Raw genomic sequence first — 15,180 nt, 5'->3', positions numbered from 1 at the left:
GTTCCTTTTCAGTGCCGTTTGAAAGGTTAATTTTTTCCATATTCTGGAGCTGAGAGAATCTGTTCCCTACAGGACTCTGCACATTGTTATGGTAAATGGTTTTAAGCTCTCCCGGATGGGCACAGGGGTACACTGACTAGGAGGGCTCCTGGTTTGAGTTAGTCTACGCTGAATTCAAAAAGAGCAGATGGATCAGATTTTTCCTTGAGAGAAAGACTTGCATTTACATAGTGCTCTTCATGTCCTCCTGGAGTCATTGTAACCTCGTTATGGCCAATAAATCATTTGTTTTATTACTGTTGGACATGCATCAGCCAACAGTAAATTGTTGGGAATTTGGAATCTGCTTACTCAATTTGGTGACTTCTCAAGTCCAAGACCTAGTTTATTGTGACATGTACAGAAGTGGGAAAGTTTTACTGAGATTAGTCCAGCTAGAAATAAAACACTACAGGTCTCAAAGTAACAGAGGGACAGAGAGAGATCAGTTAGGCCAGAGCAAAGGTTGCCTTACTGGTGACGCACGAGAGAATACAGATTCTAGAATCTGAAGCAAAGCACAATCTGCTGGAAGAACTCAGTGGGTTGAACAGCATCAGTGGGAGAAAAAGAATGGTCGCTGTTACTGGCTGGAACCCTTCACTAAGACTGAGAGTGCAGATGGAAGAGAGCCTGTATAAAATGGAAAGAGTTGAAGGGGGATGGTGGGGGATTGGTAAACCAGGGAGAGAGGTGAATGATGACAGAGAGAGGCAGGTAGGAGACAAATGGAGAGAGATGTAAGAAAAGCAAAGGAGTCAGGTGGAGGAAAATGAGTCAGACATAGAGGGTCAATCAAGTTTATTGTCATCAGGTTGTACTTGTGCAAGCAGATCACAATTACAATCTGACGAAACAGCATTCTCCGGTCCTCGGTGTAAAACGCTCACAGACAACCCACATATAGACAAACAATACTTATGTAAGAGAAGTATTTCATCTATACAAATAAAGAAATTAATATTGTTTTGTACATATGAGAGTCTTGGATGGTCAGTGTGAGCAGCTCTTTTGGTCGTTCAGCATTCTCACTGCCCACGGGCTGTTCCTCAGCCTGGTGGTGCTGGCCCTGATCCTCCTGGATCTCTCCCCCGAAGGGAGCAGCCAAAAGATGCTGTGCGCAGGGTGGAAGGGGACCTCAGTGATTTTGCACGCCCTCTTCAGACAACGAGGCTGGCAGGTTACGTCAGTGGGGAAGGAATGGGGGTGGTGGTGAATAATAGGTAGGGGCAGAGGCCTGCCAATTTTGAAAGAGAAGGTGACAGTCATGGGAGAGAATGAGGTGCTAGATAGAACTGAAAGGGGGAGGGGGAAAGAGTCCAGTGGGGGAAATGTAAAGGGAACCAAAGAGGGAAGGGTATTTGGATAGATGGTTGGGGGTAGTTGGGAAAGGGGACAAAAATGGGATGAGGGGAAAGGTGGAAGAATGGAGTGGCTCGGAGGAACAGAAATGGGTGGCACAGTTAGTGTAGTGGTTTGTGCAACGCTATTACAGCACCAGCGATCCAGGTCTGAATCTGCCGCTGTCTCCGTGGGTTTTATCCAGGCGGTCTGGTTTCCTCCCACCGTTCAAAATATACCAGGGGTGTAGGTCAGTTTGGGGGCATGGACTCAATGGGCTGAAAGGACCTGTTATCGTGTTGTATGCTTAATGCTTAAATTTAAATATATTATTTTATAGTTGTGAGGTTCATTCAACAGCAGGAGAAAAATGTTCCTTGAACCTGGTGGTGAACAATGGTCCTTGAATACAGTGTGTACTCGAAATCCATTGGTATTCTAGGTGACAACCTTCTTTTTGATTATTGTTCATTCTTATTCTCCCATTGATACTCCTTGACCTTAACACCAATGTATATTTTGTCAAAGCCTCTCTCACTGCTCCCGTGTCATCCCCACTGATCTCAAGCTCTATGACCTTGTACCTGATGAAGGGTCCAGGCCCGAAATGTTGGTTGCCCTTTACTTCCTATGGATGCTGCAAAGTCTGATGAGATTCTCCTGCATGCTTGCGTATTGCACTCAACCCCAGCATCTACAGACTTTCTTGTTTAACTCTCATACATTAAACCCCAGCACCCTGCACACCAATGCTGGGCCAAGACAATTTGAGTAAATGCCAAAGGAGTGCATAAACCACACTGAAAACAAAATCATTTTCACCCTGAAAGCAGGAAAGTTTGATGAAGTCACCTTTCACTTACCCCTCCTCCTAATTGGTTCGACCTGCCTTTGTTTTCTTATCTTCTCTGCCTCTGTCCCCCAACGTCACCCCTCTCCCGCCTGACTCCATGTGTCCATCTTCCTTCATTCCTTTCTAGGTCACCCACCAGTTATTGGCATCATCCCTCTCCCTTCCCTCTCCACTCAGTCCTGATGCACGTTCTTGACCTGAAATATCGACATTCATCCCCCCCCCTCCCATTCCAACCTCCACAGATGCTGCTCGACCTTTGAGTCCCTCAGGAATTTTGTCATTTCCTCTCAGTTTAATGCAGAGATTTACCAATCTGATTTCTACTCGAAGAATAGAAGGCGTTCACCACAGCAGCTCCTGAAATCCACCTGCAAAACAAACCGAGGATAAAAGTGAACTGGATCCTATTCCCCGTCTCCTCTTGACCTCCACGCTGACCTGTCACCTCCCCATCATGTCCTTCTGGATGGAGAAGGGTGCTAGTGTTACTGAGGTGTCTTGAGCTCAAGAACAGCCTTTTTCCTCTCTCCTGCTAGATCCTGATTACCCCAAAAACTGTAGGTGGGGCCAACGAGAGGTGAAGTAAAACTTTGCAACCAAAACCTTCATGGCATATGATTTTACTCGGTGAAGTTGAAGGTTGGCTGGTGTGGTATTACAGTGAGTCAAAGAGTGTAGGGTGCAGAGTTACAGTGGGTCACAGAGTGTAGGGTGCGGTGTTACAGTGGGACCCAGAGTGTAGGGTGGGGTGTTACAGTGGGTGAGAGTGTAGGGTTCAGTGTTACAGTGGGTCACAGAGTGTAGGATGTGGTGTTACAGTGGGACCCAGAGTGTAGGGTGCGGTGTTACAGTGAGTCACAGAGTGTAGGGTGGGGTGTTACAGAGGGACCCAGAGTGTAGGGTGTGGTGTTACAGTGGGACCCAGAGTGTAGGGTGTGGTGTTACAGTGAGTCACAGAGTGTAGGGTGCAGTGTTACAGAGGGACCCAGAGTGTAGGGTGCGGTTTTACAGTGGGACCCAGAGTGTAGGGTGGGGTGTTACAGTGAGTCACAGAGTGTAGGGTGCAGTGTTACAGAGGGACCCAGAGTGTAGGGTGCAGTGTTACAGAGGGACCCAGAGTGTAGGGTGCGGTGTTACAGTGGGACCCAGAGTGTAGGGTGGGGTGTTACAGTGGGACCCAGAGTGTAGGGTGCGGTGTTACAGTGGGACCCAGAGTGTAGGGTGGGGTGTTACAGTGGGTGAGAGTGTAGGGTTCAGTGTTACAGTGGGTCACAGAGTGTAGGATGTGGTGATACAGTGGGACCCAGAGTGTAGGGTGCGGTGTTACAGTGGGACCCAGAGTGTAGGGTGCGGTGTTACAGTGGGACCCAGAGTGTAGGGTGGGGTGTTACAGTGAGTCACAGCGTGCAGGGTGTGGTGTTACAGTGGGTCACAGAGGACAGGGTGTAGCTACAAAGATTAAGTGCAAGGTATAGAAAAATTTGAATTAAAACAGTACATGGGCATTATCAATGAGTGGCCTGTTTATGAATAAAGGAACACTCACGCCTCTTTGTCCACTTTTTCTCTGAGTTTCTTCAGATTCTTTTTCTGCCCCAGTTGCAAGTTCTGAAGAATGTTTGTGAAGTACTCATCAATGATGAAATGCAACTGAAGGAGATGGAAAACAGTAATTATTATCGCCCGCTGCTTTGATGTTCCGGCTTACAGCTTCCATGGTGCAGACTGAATGATCAATGACTCTTTGCAATGATACCACAGTAGTGGATTGCATTAAGGAAGGTGATGAATCAGTATGCAGGTGGGAGATCGAAAACTTGGCTGAATAATGCAACCTTCCACTCAATGTCACTAAATCTAAGGAGCTGATTGATGACTTCAGGAAGGGAAAGCTAGAGGTGTACAATCCATTGATCACTGGGGATCAGAGGTGGAGAGGGTGAGCAAATTTAAGTTCTTGGGGGTCATTATCTCGGGGGATCTTTCTTGGACCCAACATTAATGGTATCATGAAGAAGGCATGGCAGCGCTTCTACTTCCTGAGGAGGTTGTGGAGGTTTGGTATGACACTAGAAACACTGGCAAATTTCGACAGATGTGTGGTGGAAAGTGTGCCAATCGCTGGCACTGTGACAGCATTGAGCTAACTACTATGCTAACCATGTCACCCTTTATTTATTTATATAAATGAAATACGTGTCCTGCATTCATATGCATTGTTTGTCTGTATGTACATTATGTCTGGTTGTGTGCCTGCGTGTTTTGCACTGAGGACAAGAGAATGCTGTTTATTCAGGTTGCACTTGTTCAATCAGATCACAATAAACTTGACTTGACAATGTTCCAAAGATAAAGAAAGCAAGTTTATCCAACTTCTCCCCAGAGCTCATATCCTCCAATCCAGGCAACATCCTAGTGAATCTCTTCTGTACCCTTTCCAAAGCCTCCAGGTTCTTCCTGTAATGGGGTGACCAGAATTGCACACCTCAATCCAAGTGTCATCTATTTAGAGTTTTCAATAAATACAACATGAACTATATTCAGTGCCCCATCCAGTGCAGGCAAGCTTGCTATATGCTGCCCTCTCCAGTTGCATGACCACTTTCTGGGACTTAAAGAGAGAAGCTGAAAGGGAGATGGAGAGATATTGATATATGATGCAAATAACTTTTGAAATTAAGTCTCTGCAGTGCCATTATTCTATGGGTCAGGCAGGTTGGGATGTTGAGGAAGGCAGAGTTTTGGGGGTGGGCAGTGGGGGAATGGTGCTACTTGTAGGGTTGGAGTAGAAGAAATAGCAAACCTACTGACTGTTATCTGACCTATGTCACACCCGTGTGACCAATAAAACTACTAATCCCTTACAGCTTTGGAGTGTGGGAGGAAACCAGAGCATCCGGAGGAAACCCATGCAGGTTACAGAGAGAACGTACAAACTCCTTACAAGTTATGGCAGATTCGAACCTGGGCTGCTGGCTCTCTAACACTACGGCTGCAGGTGTCCTGTTTGTTCATACAATAACATGGTTTGAGGTCAGAAACAGGAATGGCTGTGATAACTCAGTTAAAGGGCCATTCAAATATTCCCCGCCATCGTACTCATGAAGAAAACTACTGGTGAGATTCCAATCCCCTCAGAACAGTAGCCACTCGATCAATAATTTCCACAGTTTTTATCCAATCTTTTCACTTTTGGCTTAATTCCAGCTGAGATCTGTTTATCCAACACTCGGGGATCAATGAAAGCCCGAACATTGAAGATCAAGAGGTTTGTATTGTTCATTATTTGGCAAAGTGTGCTCACTTCCTGAGCTATTTGCAAGGTCACAGGATATATCTGATGAAAAGCCCATTGACTCCTTGGAGATCAATGTTCCGGAAGGCTATCTGGCGCAGCCCCATCATAACATCATGGGGTAAGGCCGTGAAGGCGGGAGGACCACAAAATGCATTGACAGAGCACATGTGGAGAAATAAAAACATAATAAGACAAGGAGAAGGGTGAACAGTCCTTTGGTTAAAGAGGCAATTGTAAGAAGGTTAGAACTTCAGAAATTCAAGTGCAGAGAGCATCTGTCCATCAAGTTCGTTCCGCCATCCAAATCATGGCTGATGTATTTTTCCTTTCCACCCCATTCTCCTGCCTTCTCACCGTAACCTTTGGAAACAACAACGTAAGAAATAGGAGCAGGAGTTGGCCATCTGGCCCGTCGAGCCTTCTCTGCCATTCAATGTGATCATGGCTGATCTGATGATATGATGTTCTCCACCTCCCTGCCTTTTTCCACACATCCCTTAACTCCCTTGCTATTGTAGGAATCTATCCAACCTTGTCTTAAATATATTTACCGAGGTTGCCTCCACTGTTTCAATGGGCAGTGAATTCCACAGATTCACCCTCCTCTAGGAAAAACTTCCTCCTCATCTCTGCCCTAAATCTACTACCCTGGATCTTGAGGCCATGTCCCCTGCTCCTGGTCTCCCCCACCAATGGGAACAACTTATCTACCTCTATCTTGTCTATGCCTTTCATAATTTTATATCTTTCTATAAGATCCCCTCTCATTCTTCTACACCCTTATCAGTTTTTCTTGCTTTTAATTCCCAGTGACGAGTCAGAAACTTGAACTTCTTTCCAAAGCTATTTTGCTCAAAAATAAACAAACTAATTACTTACATCTTTGTACTCTGCATCCAGTTTGTTATTGTCCTTGATGTCAGGTGGGTATCCAATTCTCTGCCTGATGGCTTTCGCCTGGAAATATAAAATCGGGGTAAATTCACATCTAACACAAATATATAACTCCTTCTTAAAATATGACTTTAAACTTGGACCATTTCTAACTTTTACTAGTTCTGCTTTAATTTTTTTTATAATTTAGAGACGTTTAAAACTTAATTTTGAGATACCGCACAGAAACAGGCCTTTCTGGTCCAAATACACCCATGTTAACCAACTAACCGACTAACCCCTATACATCTCTGGAACGTGGGAGGAAACTGGGGCACCCGGAAGAAACCCTCGCAGGACACGGGGAGAATGTACAAACTCCTGACATACAGTGATGGATTCGAACATGAGTCGCTCGTAACGCTACATTACCCATGCGGTCTATGCTTGATGTAAGATTGTTGGCTTAAAATATTTGATCCCTCTCTTTCCCCACAGATGAGTATGTCCAACATTTTAATTTTTTTTATCATCTGCAGTATGAGTCTTTGGGACATGACCTGACCATAACTTTGGTGGCTGTTTTCTTTGGCTTGGCTTCGCGGACGAAGATTTATGGAGGGGGTAAATGCGCGTCGAAAGAACCAAAGACTTGTTGATCCAAACCAAGGCTTTTATTAACTATCACAAGTAGGTCGACCAGTCCAGAATGACCTGATTTGGCTAGCAGCAATCCTTTAAGACCTGCCAATAGGTGTGGCTACACTCTCAGCCAATCACAGTCATCCTACACTACATAGACACAGTGGTGATAGAATCTGTACACTCAGAGTGGCAAGTTGCCCATCTGCCCCGATGTTCTCTGTCATCTGATGATCGTATATTATGATGAACTAAAACTTGAGCATTAAATTCACTGAATTTTTGAATCATAAACATGAACTATTTCAGCACCAGAACAAATTTTGCTCCAAGACATTATTTGTTGAAGGTTAATGAATTAAGAGAAAAGATAAAGGACAGTTAAATATTGAGAAAGGGCACAAGTCTGAAAAGCCTGTTCTGAGAGAGTGATGAGATAGATCACAGGGATTGCACAGATGGAAGCTAAATGGAGAATTGTCCTGCAATCTTCTCATGAAGAGGGATGCAACTTGTTCATGGCCGTCCAAAAGATGACATCAATAAAGGTGCAAAATGCTGGAATCTCCCAGCATTTCCAGCAATGTTTGTGGAAAGAGAAGCAGTTAATTCTTCAGGTTAAAGATCCTTCATCCGATCAAAGAGACAGATGAAGCAAGTTAGTTTTAACTTGTACAGGTTATTGCTGATGGAACAAAGACAATACATCCAATTGGGTGAGGTCAGTGTTTGTGTGAAGATAGGATGTTAATTGTTTCATTTTGTTCCTGGAGATATAGATACAGTTTATATATATAATGTGTGTATGTGACAGAGAGGGAGATATGAGAGAGAGAGAAGAAATGAGAGGGGAGAGAGAGAAAATAAGATTTCAGATTCTTGTCTTCCACCATTTCATAGAGTTTACAGCCTGGAACAGGCCCTTCACCCCAACACATCAGGCTGACCAACTTGGTCCCATTTGCTTGAATTTGGTCCATATCCTTCCAAATCCTGTCCCTATAATCTATCAAAATACCTTAGAAAGTAGAGGCCTTCTTTATACTTGTGTTGATGTGTTGGCTCCAGGAGAGGTCTTTTAATATGTGAACTCCCAGGAACTTGAAGATGCTAACCCTCTCCACCTCCGTCCCATTCATGTGGACAGGTGCATGGTCCTTCAACCTCCTTTTCCTAAAATTCAGACTAAGCTCCTTGGTTTGTTGACATTGAGAGCAATAGTGTTGCTCTGGGACCAGCCAATCAAATTCTCGACCTGACTCATGATTTCCAGTTATCCAGTCAACAACACTGAGGTGGCCAGCAAATTTATCAAAGGCTCAGATACTTAAACCGCAAGGAAAACAAGTGGTATGGGAAAATGGACCAGTCACAATTTATCAGAATGGTAGAGTGGGCTTGAAGGGCTGATTGTTCTTGGAGATACTGTATCTCTTTCAGGAGGAGCAAATCCTGGCAGTCCTATCCAAACTTTCTGCAGTCTGCAGCAGTTTACCAACACCTCCTCAAGGGCAAGAAGGAATGGGTAGAAAATGCCAGTCCTTATATTTATCTATCTATCATTTTCTAAATTTATTATATCTTTTTCTATCTTGGCATATTGTCCTGATTTAATTGCAGACTGTGCTTCTATGTGGCCTCAGCATTCACCAGGAGGTTTACTTAAACAGGACACCAAGAAGCATTGAGAACCCTTTCCATCCAGAACACAGTATCTTTGACCCACTACCATCAGGAAGGAAGAACAGGAACATTAAAATCAGGACTGCCAGACTGGGAAATATCTTCTTCCCGTGGGCTGTGAGATCGATGAACAGTGTCCTGTAGCTGAATGAATTATTGCAAATATTTATATATCATTTTAGAATTTTTTTTGAAAAATGTAGACACACATTCTGGCCCACAAGTCCATGCTGTCCAAATATCCCAATTGGCCTACAATCCCAGTATGTTTTGAAGGGTTGAATGAAACTGGAGCACCTGGAGTGAACCTACGCAGTCATGGGGAGAGAACGGGCAAACTCCTTACCAAAAGCACCAGATTCGAACCAGGGTCGCTGGTGCTATAATAGCATTGTGTTAACCACTACACTAATGTGCCGCGTATGTACAAATGTGATTATTATGTGCTCTGTATTGCGTGTGCACAGTGGTCAGGAGAAACACAGTTTCATCTGGTTGTACATGTACAGTCAGATGATAATCAACTTGAAGTAAAAATGTTGGTTGCATCTATACATTGAACTTCTGTGCATGACAACAAACTCTGATCTCTTCATCATTTCCTTTCAGCAAACATCCTCATCCTGTTACAATAAAAAGAAAAAAAGCACTGAAAGTCAAAATGGGACAAACAGTCCTTACCTTTGCTTCTGCTTTTGTTTTGGTTTCCTGGTCCATCCAACTGAGCTCGTGTAAGTTCTTGATGAAAACAACACGAATCTGCTCAATCAGTTCTTCCACCTGGAGAAAGAAAGGAAGGAAATGAAGAAGATAAAATGCCAGACTGTTCCTCCTGAAAGAACCTCAAGATCTAATGAGGAGTTTGGTGCCAGGTTGTTACTGGTGGATGGAAAATTGACACATTTCCTAGTCCTAACCAAAACCGTGGAATGAACTTCTCAAAACTGCAGCTGAGTTGTAAAAAATTAATACCCCTATTTTTAATTATAGTAATTTACATATTCATTTCTGAGAGAAAATTAGGTTAAACATCATTGTTAATACCTTGATGAAGGGCTCATAGGGCTTCCTATTAACACTAGGGGACCTGCTAAAGGTTGTCTAGCACTTTTGTGTATTGTCAATCAATCACAGCATCTGCAGACTTTCCTGTTTTACATTAAACTTCATAAGTTAATATATCTTTAAATCTGCAAATGTAAATTTAAATTTAGACATACAGCTTGGTAATAGGCCCTTCCTGCCCACGAACCCATGCCACCCAAATACCTCAATTAACCTACAACCCCTGTACATTTTGAAGGATCGGACGAAACCAGAGCACCCAGAGGAAACCTATGCAGACTCTGAGAGAACTCTCAAACTCCTTGCAGACAATGCCAGATTTGTACCTGGTTCATTGGCACATAGCTTTATCCGCTATGCTATCCATGCTGTCCCCAAGTCATGTCATTAAATCAGTGCTGAGGAGTGTTTTACCTTAGTGTTACTTGTTTTTATTTAAATACATATTGTTTGGTGAACATGGGTTCCCCGCTCCATTCCAGAAATGCTTTGTGGAGTCTGGGGGCCAGAATTGGCTGTTCAGAGGGCAAGTCTTGCTGCGAAGTAAGCCAGATACTTGGGTCCATTTGAGATGGGGATCATAAACCCTGGAAGCAGGAGCTTCCCTCATGGTCCCCGCTGCAAAGCCGATGATGTTGAATCTGCAGTGTGGGAGTTGACATTGGCTCTTCCCCTTGACCTTCCTCTGAACCATCCTTTCACCTGTAAAGCCCCCACTCACGTTGGTGCACAGTCTTACACCACCTCAGGACAACGCACAGAAGGGCTGGAGAAACTCAGCAGGTCAGGCAGTATCCATGGAGAGAAATCAATATGATGAATGGCTCCAACCTGAAACATCAACTGCCTTTTACTTTCTGTGAATGGTGACTGACCTGCTGAGTTTCTCCAGCACATTTGCGTCTTGCTACTTTAGAATCTACACACTCTGTTTACTGCCGAAATATTCTCAATCCACGATCCACACACAAACTGAACCCTTACATGTAGTTTGGCTGCTTGACGAGGTTGATGGCTGATGTCTTTCCAGAGTGCCCTTAGATCAGGCACCAACTTCACTCCAGGAAAACATCTGGCACCAACCCTAAGGCATCTTAACTCACCTACCCCTCCCATCTGGACCAATTCAATCAGCAATCCGGATTTATGATTGGATCAAGTTTCAAATGCACCAAGAAACAGAAAGTGGCACTAACAATACTGTAATAAAAAGTTTAAACATCATGAATAACTTGTGTTTGATTTATATTGGGCAGAACGGTTAGTGTAGTGGTTAGCGCAATGCTACTACCGGTTTGAATCTGGCCCTGTCTGTAAGGAGTTTGTACATTCTCCCTGTGACCTGCATGGGTTTCCTCTGAGTCCCTCTGTTCTCCAAAAATGTGCAGGGTTGTTAGATTAGTGGGGTGCATTTAAACAGTGCGGGCTTGTGATTGCGCTGTATCTCTAAATTAATCATTTTAAAATTAATTAAAAAAATTAAACGAGAGTGATCTGGGCTTTTATATCAATGATTTTAAAGCTGTCTTCCAGGAGCAAGAGACAGTAATGGTAGATAAAAACTCAGAAGGATATTTCATTCAAACAGTCTGCAAAGGAACTGCTGTTTAAACTTTTGTACATCATGCTCTTAATAAATATTTTATGTCCATATTATGCTGCTTTGGACACAGATTGGCACACACTGAGTTTCTGATAAAGAGTAGAGTTGGATTTTTATTAACAGTAAAGGCCATTATGAGGTTCCCATCAATTATTCACATGCTTAAACACAATTAAAGCACTGCTCTTCCCCTCTCCTTCCCAATGCACCTGACATTTTTCAGAACATACATTTGCTAGGTCTGTTTGATTTTGGAACTCCGCAGACAGTGTGGTGCCAGTCTCTTGCATGGCCCAGGGGTATTTTTGTACCCAAATTTTTTTTTTAAAGTTTTGCAGTTCGTGAACAAGAAAATAAATAGCTGGATTTGAAAGGGACTGTGGATCGTCATTCGAAGGGTGGCCTGGTGGCAAATTGTGCCCCGTTAAGTAACCATGTGAGAGTTTTTTCAAGGCTGAGCTTGTATTCACATTTTCACTAGGGACCTTTAAGACCTGTTACTTGTGTAACAGAGACAGATTTCACAAACTTTCCCAACAAGGATTATAAATCTCTCGCCCAGGCCACATCCATATATATTTTCTCATGCCCGGTTTTCTCAGATTATTTTTCTCTCTGGATTATTGACGTAGAAGATTATAGCACAGTACAGGCCTGTGGTAAACCACTGTTATTCTACGACTGGCACCTGCTGGCTGGACATCCACTCTGCCTTGATCAGTCAATGAGGTTGATGGCTGTTCCAGTCTAGTTAATAAAAGCCTTTTAATTTCACAACTTCATTCTTTTGTGATTTATTGATGGCGCATCAAGATCCTTCAGCCTGCAATGCTGTGCTGACCCATTTATACCTACCAAAAAAAAACGAAACCCTCCCTACCTCATAATCCTCTACTTTTCTTTCATCCAAGCACCGAACCCACAAACAGTCTCTGATCATGCTGAGCTGTCCTTCCTGTCAGGATTACCCAAGTCCCAGTGGATTCCTTGTATGCAGCACCAAACTCATCAACGATCCCTGATTATCTTGCGCTCCCCTTCCTGTTAGTGTTACACAGACCATGAACGATGTTGCCAATGCTGTCCAATCTCTTGCATGGGGAGGTGGTCTCTGACCTTATTTAAAAAGTCAATGAAGTAAAGTAATGTGTTACCCACCTTCAATGTATTTTCATGCCTTAAATTAATTAAGAATAAAATATAGCCATTGATAAGATCAATCTCATGAATCCTATCCCCTCCACATTTGCATGTAATTTATTAATGTATTTGTCAATCCTTCCGTCACTCCTGATCAGAAATCCATCTCCCGTTGCCATCGTGGAGAAAGTCCAGGAGTGCAAAGGCATGCACCAACAGACTTAAAGACAGTTTCTTCCCCATAGCCATCAGGCTCCTGAATGAACCCCACGACAGAACTTCCATGCTGCCCTTGTTTGTTGCTAATCACTCTTTTTGTTTCATTATAACTCTAAATTATGCTCTTATTCTTCTAATTTTTGTGGATGTATGTAACCTATTGGACTACTCACAGAAGATCCCTTCTCACTGAAGTTAAGCAAGAAAATCTAAAAGATGCTGAGGGTCAAGTGCAATGAACAAATGTGCTGGAGAATCTCAGCAGGTCTCATAGAACTTGCTTAAGTTTTAAAAAAATGTTTAAAATTTAGACATACAGCCCGGTAACAGACCATTTCCACCCACAAGTCCATGCCACCTAATTTACACCCAGGTAACCTACACCCTGGTGGTGGGTGGAAACTGGAGACCCCGTGAAAAACCCATGCAGACACGGGGAGAATGTACAGACTCCTTTGCTTCGAACCCTGGTCCCGATCTCCGGCATTGCAAACTAACCGCTACGCCAACTGTGCCACACCATAGGAAGATAAGGGTCACCAACGTTTCAGATCTGGGCCCTTTGGCCGAGAGCCGAGGTGACTTATTGAGGTGACTTCTTCAGGGCAGGCATCCCTTGAAGAGACTTTGCTTTGGAACAGCCAAATGGAGGTAAGCGTAAAAATATGCAGATGGTGGGGTCGAGTGCAACGTACAAAATTGCAGAAGAAACTCAGCAGGTCACGCAGCATCAGTGGGAATTAAGGGGTAAGCAACGTTGTGGGCCTGGGTCCTTTGTTGGAATAATTGGTGCATAATCCTTCTCACTGCACTCGGTACAATGAGACATATAAACGTCAGCTACACCACCCTGTCTGCCTGTGTTCTCGCTGTAGCGGTTGGGAATGGAGATAAGATAAGGGTACCATTTGCTTGCTCTCCCCAACAAAAGCTTCTTCCACGTAGAGCCGTCCAACCGCCTTTTCCATGTTGTTGTTGACGTAATTCGCACACTTTCTCCACACTGCGCTCTCGGATGTAGTGCCATAGAGGGCCTTTAAAGAACAAAATGTTCTTTTAATCAAGCATCACATTTGAATGAGAGGTAGTAGAGAAATGACCTCATCAAAATGACTGTCAGTTTGCAGAGATCTCAAATGACTCAGGAGCAGGTTAACCACCTGTTTAAATGACTTTTTCTTCAAGAAAGCAATTTCAGCAATAATTCTCCGATTGCCAATGACCTGCGTATTTCATATACTAACTGTTATTTCTGTCTTCTATCCTCAAGGCCCCTCACCACCCAGGCCATGCCCTTTTCACCCCACTACCATCAGGAAGGAGGTACAGGAGCCTGAAGATGAACACCCAGCGGCACAAAAACAAAACAGCTTCTTCCCCTGGGCCACCTGGTTTCTAAATGGACAATGAACCACAGACACTACCTCACTCTCTCTCCTTTTTGGACTAATTTGTTTATTTCTTAAATATAATTTTTAGAAGTATTTGCACCCTGTAATGCTGCTGTGTGTGTTCATGGCAACAAATTCTGATTCTGATAATAAATTCTGATTCCATAAATTGTCTGAAGATTGTTTTAAAATACCTCAGATCCTGTTTTTTTTATTTTGCTTTCAACTTTATTTTAGATGTCATGATATTTAACTTAACCGTTATCCAATTATCACCACAAACTTACTCATCAGCTCTGTCAGTGAATTTTGCCATGTAAACAGTCACGGTCCAGTTACAATCTCTCACCACGAGGTGGCACTAGAGGCATGAGGGGTGACTGCACAAACAAGGTTAATTTTTTTTGAAACAGTGGTTTCTGAGGGGAGACTTAACTGGGGTGGTCAAAATATGTAACGAGGGGCCTAGAGAATACAAATAGGAGTCTTGCCCCTAAAGGCAGAGTTTAACGCCAATTGTAGCTCGATCAGAAAGGAGGAAGAGGAAAGGTTTTTCTCTTGAAATGGGAAGTGTCTAGAACTCTTGCTTGAGACTGTGATCAAGGCAGAAACTCTAAATGTATTTAATCTGTGCATGAAGAGTTGAGAGCTGTGGGTGACAGACCCAATCCTCCAGTGTGGGTTTGATTGGTTATCTCTTTGAGGGCCAGTACAGCCATGATAGCTGAATGGGCTCCTTCCATATTGAAGGGACTCTTATTTGGTTCTCTTTCTTTTACTGTAAGGGGTGTCTGCCAATACTAATGGCAACCCTTTGTCTGCCTTATGGCAGTTTAAAGGAAATTTTGGGTAATATTATTTTTTATTACTGTTTTATTACATGACAATAAGAGAATTTTGATCTTGATATCAATGTAGATGGTTTCCAGATAATCCTCCCTTATCCCAAGCACCTAGTTAAGTACAAAAGATTTGTCTCTTCTTCAGTTGTTCGGAGTGTAGCTTTGACCAAGTTAGAAGCATCCAGACA

General features: G+C 43.3%; 1 protein-coding gene across 6 annotated transcripts in view; it reads right to left on the bottom strand.

Annotated features, from left to right (window-relative positions):
• Positions 1-15,180, bottom strand: part of LOC138742722 (neprilysin-like) — a 131,520-nt gene that overhangs the window by 22,483 nt on the left and 93,857 nt on the right. For all 6 annotated transcript variants that reach the window (XM_069897506.1, XM_069897510.1, XM_069897505.1 and 3 more), the window contains exons 13-17: positions 13,665-13,793; positions 9,414-9,512; positions 6,414-6,491; positions 3,783-3,886; positions 2,546-2,604 (exon numbers count right to left, since the gene is read on the bottom strand). In XM_069897506.1, coding sequence (XP_069753607.1) covers positions 2,546-2,604; positions 3,783-3,886; positions 6,414-6,491; positions 9,414-9,512; positions 13,665-13,793 — 469 coding nt within the window. The remainder of the gene's footprint in view (positions 1-2,545; positions 2,605-3,782; positions 3,887-6,413; positions 6,492-9,413; positions 9,513-13,664; positions 13,794-15,180) is intronic.

Source organism: Narcine bancroftii, chromosome 9, assembly GCF_036971445.1.
Source record: "Narcine bancroftii isolate sNarBan1 chromosome 9, sNarBan1.hap1, whole genome shotgun sequence".
Lineage (NCBI taxonomy): Eukaryota > Metazoa > Chordata > Chondrichthyes > Torpediniformes > Narcinidae > Narcine > Narcine bancroftii.
This window is presented reverse-complemented; position numbering and strand designations above follow the sequence as displayed.